General features: G+C 44.7%; 1 protein-coding gene across 3 annotated transcripts in view; it reads right to left on the reverse strand.

Annotated features, from left to right (window-relative positions):
• The window catches only part of CCPG1 (cell cycle progression 1), a 36591-nt gene that overhangs the window by 2579 nt on the left and 13727 nt on the right, over positions 1–20285 (reverse strand). For 2 of the 3 annotated variants that reach the window (XM_084752892.1, XM_084752893.1), the window contains exons 2-9: positions 19786–19854; positions 16560–16680; positions 16104–16180; positions 14128–14326; positions 11506–11601; positions 9373–9624; positions 3645–3766; positions 14–1374 (exon numbers count right to left, since the gene is read on the reverse strand). In XM_084752892.1, coding sequence (XP_084609018.1) covers positions 14–1374; positions 3645–3766; positions 9373–9624; positions 11506–11601; positions 14128–14326; positions 16104–16180; positions 16560–16680; positions 19786–19845 — 2288 coding nt within the window. In that variant the 5' untranslated portion in view covers positions 19846–19854. The remainder of the gene's footprint in view (positions 1–13; positions 1375–3644; positions 3767–9372; positions 9625–11505; positions 11602–14127; positions 14327–16103; positions 16181–16559; positions 16681–19785; positions 19855–20285) is intronic. The other variant, XM_084752894.1, reaches the window with a different exon arrangement.

The following is a 20285-nucleotide window of genomic DNA, read 5'->3' on the forward strand; positions in this document are numbered from 1 at the left end:
TATGTAAACCGACCTGGGTCCGAATGGAAGGGCGAAAAGGTGCCCAAAGTGTCTATATACATAGCCGTCCAACTTCTCCAAGCTGTCGTCCTGGACTTGATACTCCTTCATGCCCTTAAGGTAACCTTTCACGGCGTCGATGAAGTCTGCGAAGAGTTTCTGGTCGTGTGTAAAGACACCATGTGGGAAAAACGGGCTGATGAACTGATCCAGCTCTTTCCAGTGGTGAAAGGTGTCCAGCTCAGTCAGTAAGTACCACTGAATCAGCTGCCTGAAGTCATTTATCCTGACACAACGTGCTGTGTTAGCGGGGCCAGCAGATTCTTGTCCAGCGCGTTCTGAACACCTCCTACTGGTAGACTGGGTGTCTCTGCAGTCAGACTTGGCCCTGTACGGATATGAATGTGCATCTTTTCTCCTTTCTTCGGAGTGGCTGGGCTTTTCTCTTGCTCCGTCCCTCTGCGCGGAAGGGCCTCTGCAGTCCTGGTGTTGGTTCGGCGCCTTGTGCTGTGAGTATGAAGAATAACCGTAAGCTGGTCTTGGCTTTTCGGCTGCCCCGGGTCTCTTCCTGCCCTTTTCATCAAAGATCTTCTTGGTGGTATCTTTGAACTGCCGGAAAGTGGATGTGACTGAATCTGAGAACTTCTTCAGATTTTCCTTCACAGCTTCTTTTGCCTGCTTGATTTTTTCTTTATGGTGTCTCACAAACTCCTTGGTAGAATTCTTCATAGCATCAAATGTTTCCTTTACTGTGCCCAGAAATGTCTCCTTGGACTTGCTCTTTGCCCTGGGGTCTCCCTTGCTCCCTCTCCTCCTCCCGTCCGTCTCCTGCTTTCCATGTTGGCCCTTTGCCTCAACATACAGTCTTTCCCACAAGTCAGAACGCTGCTGCTCAAAGCTCAGCTTGTGCTCCAGCTCAGCAAGCCTCTGCTGCAGCAGCACCATCTCCTTCCCCTCAGCCTGCACACCGCCAGAGTGTGCGCGGACCTGGGCCCTGTGCTCAAGTTCTGCCCGCAGAGCCATTGCTGTGAGCCGCTCTCTCTCCAGGTCCCTCTTCAGCGTCTTTGCTTCCTCCAAGAGAGCCTCCCTTTCGGTCAGGAAGCTACTTGTCTTCTGTTTTTCCACGTCTAAGTCCTGCTTAAGAACCTGGTTCTCCCTAACTAACTGAGTACTTGTGCTTTTATCCTCCAACAGTCTGATCTGCTCCCTTAGTTGCCGGAGCTCTTCCTGTAATACAGACAGGGCTTTCTCTTCCTTCTCCAGAGACATTCGTAAGTGCTGGTTTTCTGCAGCAAGATTCTTCTTCTGCGTTTCAAAGGTAACCTTCTCCGCTTCAGTAACAGTCCAACACCTCTCAAGGTTTTCTTTCAATAACTAAACGGGTTGGTTTTTTTTTTTTTGAAAGAGAAGAGAAATGTCAAGTACTTTCAAAGTTCAATATAAACCTTTATCGTCTAACAACCATGACCGTTACCGCCCATCTGTGTGCAACAGGTAAATGAGCATGTGCACACACGCACACAAGTCCTCTGGGTATGGTTAGATGGTGCTAAAAACTGGCAAGTAAATGCTCAGTGCCACTTGTCATATATTAAAGAAGCTTCTCATTCTTTAAAAAAAAAATGGAAAATACAAGTGTTACAAGGAAGAAAATGGATAGCAGGCAGCTATGTCAAATCAAGAACACTGACTAGGAAGGAGAACAAGCTAGGCAGAACTCCATTCATCTCTATCAGCCTGGGGACCAAGTTCTAACTAGCAGAACCAAGGCCCAGAGTCAGTGCTTGGTGCTGCGCGCAGACACCATCAGATCACACCCACGTCTAAGCTGGAAAGTAAGGGGAGCCCTTCATCCTGGTGTTTCAGGACCTGTCCGGAAAATGTGCCCTCAGAATTTAGAACTAATATTTTAGTCTAGTCATTTATTTTCAGCCAGGGCCTCCCTACATTTGCCCAGACTGACCTATTACTCACTATCTAGGCCACACTGGCCTCAAACTCAGATCCACCTGCCTCTGCCTCCCAAGTGCTTAAAGGTGTGCCCCACCACATCCAGCAACTAAGATTTTAAAGTTAGTTGCAAAAATAAAAAATAAAAAGTTGGCTGCCTGCTGGGCATGGGGACGCACGCCTTTAATCCCAGCACTTGGGAGGCAGAGGCAGGCAGCTCGATTTAAGTTCAAGGCCAGCCTGGTCTACAAAGTGAGTCTAGGACAGGCAAGGCTACACAGAGAAACCCTGTCTCAAAAAACCAAAACCAAAAAAACTAAACAACAACAAAAAGTTAGCTGCATTTGCCTTCTCTAAGTAAACATCCAGTCAGCTGTTTGTATCTCATGGTCCCAGTCTCAGTGCCAATGTGGATTTAAAAATGTTCAGAAGGCAGCTCAGCATGGTGGGACACGCCTGTAATCCCAGCACTAGGAAGACAGAAAATGCTGGGGTGTCCGTGCATAAGTCCAGAGTCTCAGGAAACACCTCTGCACACAGAGGACAGTCTGAATCCCTGCAGCAGAGTTAACTACTTCCCCAAATCCAAGTAAACTTGAATTCAGAAAAAAAGAAAACAAAAACCAGTAATAGAAAAAAAAGAGTAATAGATTTTTACATGTGAAAAACAACTAACAAACAGTTAGTTTCATTAACTCATTACTTTTTTTTGTTCGTTTGTTTTTCGAGACAGGGTCTCTCTGTACTAGTCTTGGCTGTCAGGCTGGCCTCGAACTAACAGAGATCCACCTGCCTCTGCATCTCGAGTGCTGGGATTAAAGGCGTGTGCCACCACACCCGGCACTAACTCATTACTCTTGAAAAAGAAAAAGAAAAAGACTTAAAGCTGTAGTTAGCAAAGTGGCTTAGCTGACAGAGCCCTTCCTTGCTGCCAGGCCTGATGCCCTAAGTTGGAGTGCAGAGAACAGTATTTTTTGATCTCTACATTTGCATCATGCAAAGTACTTGTGTACCAGTGCGCGCACGCACACACACACACACACACACACACACACACACACACACACAGATCCATTTTTAAACTTCTTTGAAGTTAGATACTTGGAATCCAATTGGATCTGCTAGCATTGCAAAGTTACTCAGCCTATCTGAACCTCCTTCCATTTATAGAATGAAAAAGGTTCACTGCCTCAGCCCCAAGAGGAGTAAGTTAGCTGGTGCGTGCCAGCTTATCAGCTAAACAGGCATGAAAGCACCAAACAGCTTACCAACATTATTTTGCAGTTTTATTGCTTACTTGTGTGTACAGGGATGCATGTGGAGGTCAGAGGACAGCTTGTGGCTGTGGACGTGTGTTCGTTCCTATCCCCATGTAAGGCCTGGGGGCTGAGCTCAGCCGCACAGGCCCGGCAGCAAGCTTTACCCACTGAGCGCCTCACAGCTCCATTTACTCATTTACTCGTCTTTACTGTAACTGCACCTAAGTATTCAACTGCTGGCTTCTACTCTTTTCTTTTCCTTCTTGGCTTGCTAAGGCAGGGTGTTGCTAAGTAGCTCAGGCTAGCCTTGAACTTGGCCTGACTCATATTGCTTAGGTCAAGTCTAGGATAGGATTATAGTGTTTGTGTGCCCCAATACCTAGCTCAAACAGTTATTTCCACATTTCTGTTAGTTATTTTTCAATGAATACGCACCTTGAAATCTAGAAAAGACTCTTGTTCCTGCTGGCATTGCGAGAGATAACCCTTCCCAGCACTCCGCTCCTCTCCGTGGATCTTGCTGACTAACTGCTGACGCTTCTGAATCTGAATTGTGCCTGAAAGGAAAACCAGCACAGAAAAAATGTAACCACCAGGACTAAGATGCACAGGAACACTGGCTACCGGCCCACACTAGCTACTAAACTTGGTGTCTGTCATCAAATGATGTGGATGCTAAGATACAGGCCAAGCAGGTTAATAATGCATGTTAACTCATTCAGCATACACACAGGAACATTTAAGCAGTTTGCTATCCCTCTGAAGAAAAGCACATGCCACTCTTAACACCAAAAAAGTCTCATCTTGTTCTGCCAAGGTGCTCAGCTTGAGATCTCTGAGGTAAAGTGCTAACCTCTTTAAACAGAGAAGTAAGTCATCAGTGCAATTCTTTTCCTACAGGTTGAGAGTCAAAGAGCTAGAAACCTTGGAAAATGGAAATTGCCAGCAATCTGTAAGGGTGACCCTAAGACTACTGGCAATGGGGGACATGGAGCCTGAACCTGTCATTTCCTGTAACCAGGCAAGACTTCCATGAAGGGATGGGGACACTAACCCAGCCACAAAACCTTGGACCCACAGCTTATCCTCCCTACAAAATATGCAGGGGTAAAAGATAAAACAGAATTTGAAGAGCCAGCTAATGACTGGCCCAGCTTGAGACCCATGCCACAAGAGGGAGCCCACCCCTGACATCACTAATAATATTCTGCTATGCTTGCAGGCAGGAGCAGAGCGCTAACTGTCATCAGAGATGCTTCATCCAGCAACTGATGGAAATTAATGCAGAGACCCACAGCCAAACATTAACTGGAGCTTGAAGAATCTTATGGAAGAGGGACAAGGATTGAAGGAGCCAGAGGGATCAAGGCGGATCTCTGAGTTTGAGGCCAGCCTGGTCTACAAAACGAGCAGGACAGCCAAAGCTACATAGAGAAAAAAAGAATTCTGCAATAGGGTAGGAGCTGTAGCCCAATGAAGGAGCCTCTAGCTAGCACCTGCAGAACCCTCAGGTCACCACCCAGTACCAGGACAACGCCTTCATTTGATCTTAGTTCAAAAGGTTCTTTTGCATGTTCCTCCTACATGTGTAATATGTGTTTAAAAAAATAAAATAAAAATACTTCTAAACACACCAAAAAGTACATCTGGTAATTAATTGGCATACCACCCCATGTACATGTTTAAACATAGGATGTAACCATTAATCCATTTTTACTTCCTACAGATCCACTTTCAAACATCACTTAACATAGGCATGGGGATTCAGCTGGCCTGCAGAGGGCCTGGCTACTTCCTTCTCCAGCAGGACTCCCGTAGGAAAGCCTCTACCTCAAATGTGAAGCAGCTCGCACATTTCCCAAATTCTGACAGACCACAAACCCGAAAAACCCAGGCTGGGAGCCTGAGTGCCCTCGCCGCACTGAACTCTCTGTCCCTCCTTCACTCTAACCCATGGCCTTCAGCACCAGTACGAGGCTTACAAAACCCACAGCAGGTCCAGCTGCCCTCCAGCTTCTGGTATTTTTACCTTTTTTCCTTCTTTTTTTACTGTTTTCAGTTGCTCAATAAATCAAACTTTCTCACACAGCTGCCATCCTACATTGTCCACTTTAAAATCTAGGCCATCTTTGTCACTGTTCCAAGGGGTTACACAGTCGCAGTTGCTGGAATGGTCTACTTTCCCGGCCTGTCAGAAACTGACTAGAAGCCCACGCGGGGATGACTCAGTGTGCTTCTGCAGCCAAGGACTTTAACGCTTTTGTGCTGTGTTAACTTCCGGCTAATGAGTTACATCCTCAGAAAAGCTGGTCAGCCTGTCAGCACCTTCCATCTTCTGAGTGTGCAGATTTCAAACACGTATTTTGGTGCTAGCTTTCTTGTAGATTTTTTTCTTCTCTGCCATCTTTTATCTTTTTCTAAAACTTTGAACAGCTGGAGTGCACTGTATCACTAGCCTCTGCTTTCTCCTCTAGTACAGACAGGAAACTGCAGTCATACAGAGCCCAGGCTAGCTGTCTCCCGAGTAGACTGTTTATACCGTGTGGCTGCTTATGGGCACAGACACTGGAGGACAGCTCTTGGTGTGGAGCTCACTGCCCAGCACAGGGCACACTCCTGCCCCACACTGAATGCTGAAAGCCACTAGGCTCTATCTGTGGACTCATTTCACAGACTGCATCGTCCAGCGTTCTCAGCTGTGATAAGGATAAGATGAAAATGTACAGGAAAGAAGATAATGTGTTAATTTTGTTAAAGCTAGCAAGCAAAGAAACAATTTCCTGGTTTTAAAAGGACTGTTCTAATCTGTACTTTCTAAAAGAAAAAAAATATTCCAAAGTCATGCAAACTGTGAGATTTTAGTGCAGTCTGTATTAACATAAAGTTAATATCCAACTCTTGGCTTTAAGAAAAAAGATTTAGACCTTTTCCCTTGTTTCCTTCATGTTTACCTGTAGGGAGGCAAAAATACACACAGAGACATTGATACATTTGCTTCATTGTCGGGAATAACTATTCAAACAGAAAGTTGAAATGTAGGTTCTGTAGACCAAGAAAGGAATAAATCTAAAAGTAGTTTATATAGATAAGAAAGCTGAGATTGACCAGGCATGGCGGTGTAGACTTTTAGTCCGGCACTCGGGTGGTAGAGGCATATGGAGCTCACTCTGTAAGTCTGAGGCCAGCCTGGTCTACACAGCGAGCTTTAGGCCAGCCAGAGCTACACAGTGAGTTCCGGCATAGCCATGTAAGGAGAGCTTGTTTCAGACAGCAACAACAACAACAACAACAACAACAACAACAACAACAGAGGACTTCTGAACTTGACAAGGTTTAACATTTATTCTTTTTTTTTTCTTTTTGTTTTTTGTTGTTGTTTGTTTGAGCCAGGGTTACTCTGTATAGCCTTGACTGTCCTGGACTTGCTTTGTAGACCAGGCTAGCCTCGAACTCACAGCAATCTGCCTGCCTCTGCCTCCCGAGTGCTGGGATTAAAAGATTTATTTCTAAAGTATACCATAGCCCTCTGGCCAGGCCTGGTGGCAGGGCTGTAATCTGAGCACTCGGGAAACTGAGTCAGAGCTCAGCCTGGCTTACATAGTAAAACCCTGCTTCAAACCCAAAATTTAAAAAGTAAACTCAGCTGTGATGCAAAAGCCAAAAGAACAATGTAGGAACATTCAGTTCTCAAACAACAAATACAGACCTTGTGCTGGCAGGATGTCAGGGAAAGGCGGATGCTGTGTAAGCCTAGAGATCTGAGCTCGAGTCCCAGAATCCACATAAAGGTACAGATCCAGAGATGTCTTCTAACTTCCACACTTAGGCACCCACTCACACACACACATACATGAACAGACACACAGTCTTTGCTTTGTTGTTGTTTTTTCGAGACAGGGTTTCTCTGTGTAGCCCTGGTTCTGTGGACTCCCTTTGTAGACCAGGCTAGCCTTAAACTCACAGTGATCGCTTTCTTTAAAAAAAAGTACAGAACTTAAAGACTCAACAGTGAGATTCTCTTCTTTTCTTCTTCTTTCTTCTCTTCCTCCTCTTCTTCCTTTATCAATACAGGGCTTCTCTGTGGAACCTTAGCTGTCCTGGAACTCAGAGATCCTCCTGCCTCTACCTCCTACATGCTGGGATTAAAGGCATGCACCAGTATCGCCTGGCCTAACAGTTACCACTATACAAAACTTTTCTCATGTAAGGAGATATTTAAAGGCTTTGAATGTTGTATTTAGCATAAATAAATACTATATAACAAATACAAAAGTATAAAGCAAAACTTCAAGATGAAAACATTCCGGGTGAAGCAGGAAGGGAGCAGTGGATGTCACAAAATGACTCCTGCATCCGACCTCAGGCATATCTAGGCTTTCCTGTGGAGGGCTATGATGTAACAGCTTCCCCGGGCGAGGCGCTACACCTGCCCAACATTTGACTGCTTACAATGACCGCACTACCAAAACTGTAATTCATGGCTGAGTTTCAGAAAAAGACATTCACTATACATAAGCTACCTAAAGTCATTTATCTAATGAAACAGTTCATTATAGACCAGCTGTATAAAGATTTATAACTATAGTAACAAAAGAAGGCCCCTCGAAGTTAAAATAATAAGCACTAATTACTGGAACCTTTAAAATGCAATGTTTTTTAAGAAAGTATCACACAATATAACCAGGCTGCCTGATTCTCCAGGGCTGGGATTAGGATTATAGATGTGAATCATATACTGTCTACCACAATGTGACTGTTTTGCTGGAATTTAAATACTATACAACAGTTATCACACTCTGTCCCAAGGTAAGAAATCCAGATTACTTTTTTTTAATTTATTTTTTTCTTTTTTGGTTTTTGAGACAGGGTTTCTCTGTGTAGCCTTGGCTGTTCTAGACTCGCTTTGTAGACCAGGCTGGCCTTGAACTCACAGTGATCCACCTGCCTCTGGCTCTCTAGTGCTGGGATTTAAAGGCGTGTGCCACCATGCTCAGCTACATTCACTTTTACCTGTGAACCTAGGGTCTTCTTAAATTGAAAGTCTTATGTCTTAGATCCTACACTCAACTTCAGTTTTTATTTTACTTTAGACAGGGTCTCAGCAAGTAGCTGTCTAGCCTGGAATGGAATTTATAAACCAGGCTGGCCTCAATCTCAAAACTCTCTGCCTGCCTCTGGGATTACAGGGATGGAGCACCATGTCCCAGCATCTTCAGATTTTTATGTCTGCTCTGCCTGCATGTGTATCTGTGTACTATATGCATGCAGTGTCATGAGAGGTCAGAAGAGGGCGACAGACCCTTTGCGGCTGGAATTATGATGATTATGAAAAAGGTAGCATATGGGTTGGGTGTAGGAGACTGAACCTGGGTCTTCTGGAGACTAGGCAGTAGCCAGTGCTCTTAACCACTGAGTCATCTGTCAAGAACCAACTTCAGATTTTTAGTTCCAATAGTTCCAATCTTCTTACTTTAAAAAAAAAAAAAAAGAAAGAAAGAGCTGGAGAGATGGGTCAGCGGTTGGAAGCACTTACTGTTCTTCCAGAGGACCCCAGTTCAATTCCAGCACCACATGGCAGCTCACAACTGTCTGTAACTCCAAAATCTGACACCCGCAGACATACAATGCATATAAAATAAAAATAAATAAATTAAAAAAAAAAAAAAGCCATGGGCTGGAGACCTGTTTCAACAGTTGGGAGCACTACCTGCTCTTACAGAGATCCTGAGTTTAATTCCAAGCAACCACATGGTGGCTCACAACCATCTATAATGGAATCTGATGCCCTCTTCTGGTATGCAGGTAGGGCACTCACATAAGCAAATAAAAATAAAGAGTCATCCAAAAAAAAGCCACAGATATGTATGTTAATAGTCCTTATTTATATTTGAGAGTTTGATGTAGGAAGATTACATACAGGTTGGAGACCAGCCTGATCTCTTCAATTAAAAATAAAATAAAATAAAGTAAGTTGTTTTGTTTTGGGACAAGGCCTATGCTGCCCAGGCTAATCTCAAACTCCTGAGCTTCAGCAATCCTCTCCTCCCTCTTAAATAAGTGGCCGACTACAGGGACAGGCCAGAGTAAGCAACACTGACTTCTGTGCCGCTGTCTTGCTGTGCTATGCAAGTGGCTTCTGCACAAGGCGTTTCCAGACACTTACCATAGAAATGTCCAAATCCCATGCTCACAGCAATCACCAAGGCCAGAATAACACACTTGTTGAGACCACCACCAAGGTGGCGTTTGCTTGGCTCCTGGGAGGGCTCGTCTGCTGGCTCGGCGAGTAGTGGCTCCTCAGACTCTGAGACAGAAACGGTCTTCTTTCTGTTGCGGCGGCGTCGAGGGGCAGGGCTGGGCTCCTGGCTGGTGTCATCACTACTGGATTCCTCACCACTCGGCTGAGATGAAAAGACTATTTTAAAAAGGAAAATGTTGATATTTAAGTAAACATTCTCAGAAAAGTCTTGCCAGTAAATATGACATGATAATCAATGCTAGCCTCGCGTGCCCTTTAACATGAGAAGGCCAAAAAGAGCAACACAAGCAAGAACATGCTGTTCACTACCAACACCAAACGAAGCACAGACTGACCGTCTACCAACTGCTACACTCTACTTGCTCCTTGACAGTCTCCTTGTCTAGCTCTTTAGAGCTCTGCCCTTCCCCACCTGGCTGTCTAGAACATTCTGTCTATTCATTCTTGTAGTCTAGTTTAGTCTTAGCGGCTGAAACAGATATTTCAGTTAAGGAAAAAAAGAAAACTGAGTTTCTCAGCTACTTGAAGGGACAGGAAATGTGGAAGTACTTCCTGGTCTCTTACAGTAGGTCTCCCGGGTCCCCCGCCCCCACCATGCAAGAAGCACCGCAGTTTAACACAGGTTCCTGAAGTCAGACGAGCCCTTCCCTTCCACTGCCACCCTCACCAGAAGGCGCTGATTTACCCTCTAGTAAATATGTCAGCACAGGGAGCGACACAACAGCTACCCCTGATGCCGAGGCCCAGTGTGGTACTGCTCGACACAACAGCTAACCCTGACGCTGAGGCCCAGTGCGGTACTGCTCGACACAACAGCTAACCCTGATGCTGAGGCCCAGTGCGGTACTGCTCGACACAACAGCTACCCCTGACGCTGAGGCCCAGTGCGGTACTGCTCGACACAACAGCGACCCCTGACGCTGAGGCCCAGTGCGGTACTGCTCGACACAACAGCTAACCCTGACGCTGAGGCCCAGTGCGGTACTGCTCGACACAACAGCTACCCCTGACGCTGAGGCCCAGTGCGGTACTGCTCGACACAACAGCTACCCCTGACGCTGAGGCCCAGTGCGGTACTGCTCGACACAACAGCTACCCCTGACGCTGAGGCCCAGTGTCGTACTGCTCCTTCATGGAAAGAACAGTAAAGAGCAAACTGAGGAAGAAAAACTGCACAAACAATCTCCAGACCAGGAACAATCCTTTGGAAATATGACTTGCATATTTCCTTATTTCAACCAATTATTGACAACACTTGGTAATAATTGCTATAAGCCAGTTAAAAGTAAAAATAACATGTAAACTTGAATTTAAAACAGAGCACCAAAACAGCACACGCTCATGCACCAAAAATGCCAGTCTTTCAGAACACAGGCTGTCCATGCCACAGGAAAGCTGCTGTCTACGTCAGGCAATGCTTTCTAAAGATCAAGCGTGGAGAATTTAGTCCATGTTCACAGGACAACACAGACACCATCACTACTGATGGAACATACATCCTAATTCTCAGTGACACGGGAGCCACTGAGGGGTTGCTGTGTTGTGACCCTCATGCCCAGCGTGGCTCTGGTTATTCTTAATCTCGATGCCATCACCTCACCTGTGAGGTAATTTCTTGGATAAAAAGAAAGGGAGGAAGACTTACAGAAAGAATAGTATAACATACATATAAAGGTTTCAGATTGTGGCTGACAGTTATAGTAAGTAAATGTGAAAGCAAGCCTTTCTCCAAATCCCTTAAAAATGTCTCCACACCTACAGTGTGTACGTGAACAAGGCACCCTTTAGATATTAGCAGTCATCAGCGACCGCGTGCTTCCTTCTTCCGCTCATCCATGAATGATGGAAATACTGGATCTCTAAACTTCCTGTACAGGCCCCCAGTCAGAGCAGCAAGCAGTGCAGAGGCATGCAGAAAACACAGCCAGCACGTTATGGGATCTCTGGGATGAGGACTCTCCAAAGCACTCAGCATCTCAGGAGTAAAGGTGACTAGCCCAGCTCCAGAAGCCGCGCAGCGTCAGTCACGCACGCCACCTTGGAGAGCGAGCTGGCTAGGAACACGGAGCTTCAGCTGATCATCCCATCCCCTTATGCATTCAGGAATCTTCCAGAGCTTCTCCCACCACCTTTCTTTTGTGAATAAATGGGGGAAAAAGATGTATACAGCTTCATTATAAATAACAGAGAAAAAACTGAAAATATAACTTTCAACAGTTAACACTGTTATTTTTGCAAGATTAAAATCCAATGACTTGAAGGTTGGTCAATGGGAGGCAGTAGTTTTCTTAAAGAAACAAAAGCTGCGTACCTATTAGAATCACACGAAAACATGAAGCTGAAAAGTTGTAAGGATAAAAAGGAATAGGAGAACAGAGTGAAGTAGCTGAGGAGGTAAGCTGTCCAATGATGCCTGGCCGTATAGCGTTTTCAGTGTAGCCCAAAATTTATCATTATTTTAAAATATTTAAAAAAAAAATACTTTTACAAGCAATTTTGATGGGATGGATTAAAGTAGTTTTTTTTTTTAATGCCTAAAGTGGTGTGGCCACATATACCTTTGATCCTAGCACTCAAGGACAAGCCAATCTCTCTCTCTCTCTCTCTCTTAATGATTTAATTTTTTATTTTATGTGCATTGGTGTGAGGGTGTCAGATCCCTTGGAATGGGAATTACAGACAGTTGTGAGCCACCATATGGTTGCTGGGAATTAAACTCAGGCTCTTTGGAAGAACAGACAGTGCCCTTAACCACTGAGCCATCTCTCCAGCCTGACAAACCAATCTCTATGAGTTTGAGGCCAACCTGGTCTATAGCAAATTCCAGGCTAGCCAGGATACATTATGAGACCCTGTCTCAAATAACAAACAAAAAAAGTCTTAATACTTCTGTTTACTAATTCTGAAACATTCTCAGATCTTCCAAAGAGGAAATCAAGTCAGAATCCTGGGATTAAAGGTGCAAGTTCCTATCAATAATGTGCAGTGCTCCTTCACTGAATCCTTTGGCTGCACTCCTAACCTCAGTTCACCCATCTTAAGGCAGAGGCAGAAAACAATGGATAAGTAAACATATCTGAGCATGATGGACTTCTAAAACTAAAAACTTACATACATATCAAGTGCTGCCCTGCTGAGCCCAAGGAACCGGAGTGCATGCACCGAGGATAGGAAGGCCTTGAGCCCTAGGTATTGAATTCTAAGATCAACAAAGGATAGGTTAAAAATATTCAGAAAAAATTCCTTCTGCTCTGAACATACAGACTTCTGTTTACTTTTGTTCCCTAACAAGTTACACAGCACTCACATGTTTGACATTAAGTGTTATGTAAGGACAGAGGATGTGGGCATTTTTTAACATAACCCTAGCTGAGGCAGAAAGACTGCAACAAATTCAAGGCAAGCCATGTCTACACAGTGAGGTCCAGGACAGTGTGGGCTTGAGAGAGATCCTATCCCAGAACAAACCAAAAAGGACAAGAAACACAATGCAGCATTTTATTACCTTAAATTGGAATGAGAAACATCATTGTTTGATTCTGACTGCCAAATGTATAAAAGTATTAAAAGAATGAGAAAATACAAGGAGCTTAGCCTATCTGAACTCAATTTTATGTAGTCTTGGTTTTTCATCAAATTAGAAAATGATTAAAACAGCAGTTCTAAATGGAGTTACAGGACTCCATAATCCATCTTTTTAAAAAAAGATTTATTTATTATTATGTATACAGTGCTCTCCTTGCATTTACACTTGCACACCAGAAGAGGGCACCAGATTTCATTATCGATGGTTGTGAGCTACCATGTGGTTGCTGGGGACTGAACTCAGGACCTTTGGAAGAGCAGGTAGTGCTCTTAACCTCTGAGCCATCTCTCCAGCCCCTCCATAATCCATCTTTTAAGTTACCACTGTGGATTAATTAATTAATAACTCATTTAGTTACAGGCTTCTTTTTAACATTTTCTAGGAACTTATGTCAAAGTATTTTGTGCACATTGAAAGATACTACATATTGAAAAAATTGAGGTTAAAATTTGTGTAAGTAGCCAGGCAGTGGTGGTGGCACAGGTCTTTAATCACAGAATCCAGGAAGCAGAGGCAGGTGGATCTCTGTGAGTTTGAGGTCACCCTGGTCTACAGAGCAAGTTCTAGGACAGCCAGGGCTACACAGAGAAACTCTGTCTTGAAAAACAAAATAATACTTTTTTAAATGTGGAAGCTGGGAATGGTGGCATATGCCTGTGGAACTGCTGCCAAGTCTGAGGCAAGGCCTGAGCTACCCAGTGAGTGTGTAACAGCCAGAGTTACAGAGCTAGACCCTGCGATACCTCAAACAATCAATCAGTCAATCACAATATTAAAAGCCAAATGCTTATTTTGAGGACTTGACATTTCAATAAACTGAGTGTGGTAGATTGTTTACTTGGCATGTGCAGTATCTGGGGTTCAGTCCCCCAGTACCCACTCCTCCACACACACACGCACCCCAGCAATGTCTCAAAGAAAGAACACTGAGCTGAGCCATGAAGGCCAGAAAGACACTGTAGCAAATTCTACCAAGATTTTCTTGAGTTTCAGAGAAATCATTTAAAAAGCTGAGAGCAGGAACAAGCCATTAACTAAGACTCCAGAGGCTGGCTGCTGCGACAGTTCCATACCGGGCTCTGGTTGGCAGAAGGTGTACTGGCTGCTGGAGGAAGAACCCATGTTAAAGTCATCTGAGCTGGGCAACTCTTTAGTGACAACTTCCTGGCTCCCCACTTCTTCCAGCCTAGGTGGTTCAAGTGTAACAATGTCAGAATCATCACTGGTAGTTCCGAAATAGACGTTGTCTTCAGGGGAAGTTGCTTCCTCCACCTACAGAACCAAATTTTACAGGCAGTAAGTTCAGTCATTTTGAATCTTAAATTTTCTTCACAGCTCAAAATATGATACTTCATTTCTTTCTTTTTCCATTCTCTCCCCGCCCCTTTGCCTTTTAAGGCTGGGGGTGGAGCCCAGGGCCCTGTGCGCGCTATGCTTTGGGTCTACTGTGGACCATGTCCCCGAGCCCGTAAAGATGTGATTCCTGCAACAGGAAAGGATTATGCAACCACAGGCTCACTCTTTAGGATGGAGACCTCAAAACCATCCATAATGCTAAAAATGAAATGAGTCGGGCTGTGGTGGCACATGCCTTTAATCCCAGCACTTAGGAGGCAGAGCTGGTGAGAGCTAAGGCTACACAGAGATACCCAGTCTTAAAAAACCAAAAATATAAAAAATAAATAAAAATAAGATGAGACCGCTGTCTCCTCCCAGTGTGCTTCAGAAACTGAAGAGACTAATCAGCCCCTCCATGACCACAGGACACCAAGAATTCATTTACTTCCCCAGCCCATGAGTGTACAGGCACAAAATACTGCATCCCTATGTGATGGACTGACTAAACTTACCTGGTTCAACAGCTGTGCTAGGTACTACAGCCTGAATACGTCCCCTAAAAGTCATTAAAACAGGCTGGCACATACACCATTAATCCCAGCACTCAGATGGACCTCTGTGAGTTGGAGGCCAGCCTGATCTACATATTGAGTTCCAGGATAGCCAAGGCTAGCTATGTAAAAAGACCCTGGGGGGTTGGGAGTGGGGAGGAGGGAACACCACTACCAATAAAAACCCCTGAAAACTCAACCAGCTCTGGGGAGATGAGGAGGATGCTGTTTGACAGGCACACACACAGACACCCAAACACATTACATTTGTTCCCTACAAAGAATGTAGCAAAAGGTACAATCCTACAGCAGGGAACAATCACTACACACCAAACCAGTTAGTAACACCTTCATCTTGGACTTCTCAGCTTCCAAAAACAAACTAATTTTAATAACTTACTTGTCAGCAAGTACTGTAGGCCCATCTCATCAACATGAAAGATTGACTTATGTGGGGAGGAGCATGGACGTGCTTAAGTTTACACATGTTTATGTGTGCACACTGGCTGGAAGAGGGCAGCAGGGCCCTGGAGCTGCAATTACAGGTGTTTGCAGGACACTCAGCTTTTCCCATGCGTGGTGAGAACTGAACTCAGGTACTCATGACTGAGTAGCAGGCACTCTTAACCACTGAGGTAAGGGCATGTCTCCAGGCCCTTCTAGAAATGAATTATTCTTTATGTCACTCGATCTCAGTCCCAGAGGACTAAAATACCATGGAAAGATTACCCAATCAAGTAGCTTTATTCAAAAGACAACTCCAACAAACAATATTTAATTTGTTATCAAATGTAAAAGCTAAACCTTCAGCCAGGTGTGGGGTGCATGCTTTTAATTCCTGCACTTGGGAGGCAGAGGCAAGTGGATTTCTACACAGAGAAACTCTGTCTTTAAAAAAATTAGTTTAAAGTATTCTTAAAATAGTAAGGTAGATTAAACTACTGAGAACACCAACTCATCTAGTCACAATGGGGCTGTGGGTGACCTAGTAGCAGGCTCTTTCAGATTATCCTGTTCTGAAACCCAAAAGAAGTTCATTTTAACCTTAAAGCTGATGATGTTTTTCACTAAATTTCCTTATAATTTAGGTAGGAATAAAATGCTGAGCTATAAACAGAACAGTACTTATCAAACATCCATGGAACAAAATAAAAGTTTACCTCAATTGCTGGCTTGGTTTCTCCCATTGACGACAACATGGTTTCTTCCGTTGACAACGCGCTATTTGGGCCACTTTCTGGTATAAAATCAAGATCAGTATTGTTATTTCTTTTGTTGAACACACACACCCTCCCCGTGTAGCCTATGCATCATCAATCACATCCAAGTGTCGGGGACAAGTGGCGTGGGGAGCACGACTCACTGAGGGCGCTCAGATGCGCTCAGCTTCTAACTGTTCTCAGCCGCTTGCTGCCAGGCTTCTGACTTCCCAAAGGCCCACCCACTGACCATCCCGGACAAGACCATCCAGTGGCAATCAAGGAGGAGGCCCCCCATTTCCAGAAAAAAACAAAACAAAAACAAACAAACAGGCCTAGAAAGATGGCTCAGCCATTAAAGGCTAGGCTCACAACTAAAAATAACAAACAAACAAACAAAACAGGAACTTCACTTACCTGCACCTTCATGTCCCACATGAAGAACTTGCAGTTCCTCTTGCTCTAATGAGGAACATTCTAGAGCCTGTTCACAGCTGTCACTGGCTGTGGCAGAGTTCACGATCTCTACATCAGAACCCTAGGGGAAAGTGGTAATTATTAATTTAGTTATTGCTACCCTAAGGCTGGCTTTGATCTGATAATGTAGAAATTTCCTGATGCTACCACACTCTAAACAGCATCTACCCTGACTTAGTCCATACAGGCTAGTAAAAGTGAAATTGTAGAATGGAGCCATGAGCTACAAGCCAATGTCAGGTGAACACAGATGATTGTGGAGCCAGGTGTGGTGGCGCACACCTTTAATCCCAGTACTTGGGAGGCAGAGCCAGGTGGATCGCTGTGAGTTTGAGGCCAGCCTGGTCTACAAAGTGAGTCCAGGACAGCCAGGAATACAAAGAGAAACCCCATCTGGAAAAACTAAAGGGAGAGAGAGAGAGAGAGAGAGAGAGAGAGAGAGAGAGAGAGAGAGAAAGCAAGCAGGCAGGCAGGCAGGCAACTGTGCTATTTTATGAGGCTAAAAGCCAAACTCTGGAGTCCTAAGTGTCTACACTGTGGGGCTGGAGAGCACTTGCTCTTCTAGAGCTCTGACTCGCAGCACCATATGGAGGCTCCCAACTGTAACCCTAGTCCCTAGACAACTAGGCCCTGTTCCAGCACCCTCAGGCAATGCATGCATGCGGTGTATGCGCTCAGAGGACAACTTGTAGAGTGGGCGTTCCCCTTCTACTATGTAGATCCCAAGGATCCAACTCAGGATGTGTGCACAGCACCTGAGCCATGTCACTGGCCCCCTACTTTGAAAAGGACCTGACTAACAAACTGCTCTAAACCTTCAATTATCACAGTAATTATGTCTATACACCACTTACACCATCAAGCACCTGCATCAGCTAGGCCTGATGGCAAATGCTCATAACTCAAGCACTTGGAAGATGGGGCAGAAGACTTCCACTTGGAAGGCACCATGGACTACACAGTGACTTTTAGGCCACACTGAGCTACAGTTGGACCCTGTCTCAAACAAACAAACAAAAAAAAAAACTGATGAAGTAAGAGAAACTTAATACATCCCAAACACATTTGGGAACTTTTGATAAGAGTATTCAAACTCTGGACAAGTGAGGCTGGTCTGATGCTAGGTTTTCTGGTCCCATGACTTTTCCATAATGCAAACAATTAGCAATGTGAGCAAAATCAGCATCTATAATGTTCTGGTTACACCACTCACTGCATGTGCATCGTTCCTCATTACAAAACTGGTTCTGTGAGCATGTTCAAAGCAGCCTAGACTGCGTAGTAAGCTCCATCCCCGCCACACCCACAGTGCATCTCCAACCAGAAACAGCAACAAATACGGAAGGCTGATGGGCTGGAGAGATAGCTGATCAGGTTAGAACATTGGCTGCTCTTCCTGAGACCCAGGTTCAGTTCCCAGCACCCATGTGGTGCCTCCTAACCATCTATACCTCCAGGGATATCAACTGGCTATGAAGGTGTGCCCCTGTATTTTCAGTTGTTAAATTGTTGTGCCAGCAACGCCAGATTAGCAGGATATGTAGATGTTTGTTGCTTTCTCATGGGGCAGAAGAGGCAAGACACAGGACCGTTTTCATGTACCCTCAGTCTGGACAAAAGGCAACAGCACAGAGCATAGTCTGGCTGCTAACTGGTTCAGAATTAGTAGCTATGGAATTTCCCCCACTCACTATGCTAGTAGCTTTTTTAAATTTTCTATAAGAAGTGTGGCATTTGAGGAATAAGGAGCTGGCGGCTAGAATTAGCGCGGAGAAGAAGAGAGACAGAGACACCGGAACATGACAGGAGAAGAGCAGAGAGAGCTATGTGGTGGAGACACAGTGGCAGGAAGCTGGGTTACGTCAGATGGCTAGCTGACACAGTGCCCAGCAAAAACGGCCCGAGCCTTATACTAACTATACAGATGTCTCTGACTGTTTATTGCTAACCCCACTCAGAAACCCCCAAAGCTCCAGCAATATCCAGTCCCAGAAAATCTGACACCATCCTCTGGCCTCCAAGAGCACGGTCCATACATGGTACACAAACACACATGCATGCAGGCAAAGCACCCATACACATTTTTTTTAAAAAAAGACAACAAACAGGCAGTGCTCAGAAAGTGAGGCAGGAGGATCAAAGTTGGAGGGTAAGCTGGGCTGTGTGGTAATTTAAAGGCTATCCTAGTTACACAGGAAGACACTGATCTTCCCTCCACCCCACCCCCCCCCCCAAAAAAAGAGAATGGGGAAACACAAACAAAGAAGGTCTTTAAAAATTACATAAGAGCCAAGTGCAGTAGCTCAAGCCTGTAATCTCAAACAAAAACAAAAAATTACATTAAAATGTAGTTGTAATGATCACAGCCTGATAAATAACAAGGCCAGCCCCTCAAAGTTAAGAAAATCAGCAAGAATAATGTAAAAGATGCAGGCTGCAGTTTTCAGCAGTACCCCAAATCCTGGATGCTACTCTCTGGAGAAGTTCACACCTCCTCTTGATTATGAACAACTGCTGTCCTCCACACGTGTAAATCTAACATATAATTTTTCTTAATAAATTCTGTAGCTCATTGGGGGGTAGGGTGGGGGTGGATACAGTCCACGCCTCTAGCACCCCATTCCTGGCAGGCTGAGGCAGGGGTGCTGCCTTGAGTTTGAAGCCAGCCTACATGAGAGAATAAGACCCTCAGGAACCAAAGCCAACAACAGGAGCGCACACTTAGAAGCCCAGCACTTGGAAGGGCTGTGAACTTGAGGTAGTTCTGACCTGCAGGGCTACATAGTGAGACTCTAATGTCTCAAAACAACCAGACCATTCTTGCTTCCCTCAAAAGAAAACACCCTGGATGTGCTGACACAGGGCTCTCAGCCCAGCTCAAGGAGGCTGAGACAGAAGGATCCCAAATTCAAGATGATCCACCTGAGCTACACAGACTCCAAGCCACTAGAGCAACTTATTAAGACTCTATCTCAAAATTTTGTTTTGTTTAAAAAGAGGCAGAGACAGACAGACTAGGGCTGAATGTAGCTCAATGATATTTTAGCAGCCAACTTTAACATAGGTGGCCAAATTATAGACAAAGGAAGCCATGGCTTATTCATAGAAAATGTCGACCTTCACAAAGCAGCTTCTGTCACTGCTAACAACCTATCAGAGAACGTACCTCATGACTTATGACAGTCCAGCCACAAGATGAGTCACTGTCGCTGGAATTTTCAGACATTTTTCAGGCCTATAATACAAGAACATATAGTAAAACATGGGCACATTTTTAAAATGTGTGTAAAAGCTCTACATGACACAGCATAAGACCTCCAGGTAAAACTGAGATGACCCCCACAGGTCTTCCAAACGAGACATACGACCACACGCCTGTGAGAATAAACCAGCCCACCAAGATGTGGAAACCCTCCTGAGCCGAGACAACCTGCGCAGCTGTGTTGCTGCAGCCAACACAAGTCGGATCTGAAAGGCAGAGTGTGCCTGGGATCCTGGGCAACAATGGTAAATGGGCAGTCAAAGTCTACTTTCAAACAACAGTGAGCTGTGAAAAGCCCAGAAGAGGCCAAGCTCTCGTGCACTGACAACAAAAACAAAGAAACATAAAAGTTTTTATGAAGATAACTATTATCAATACCTCAATTGGAATTTTTTTTTATAAAG

This window comes from Acomys minous, assembly GCF_964271855.1.
Source record: "Acomys minous genome assembly, chromosome: 13".
Lineage (NCBI taxonomy): Eukaryota > Metazoa > Chordata > Mammalia > Rodentia > Muridae > Acomys > Acomys minous.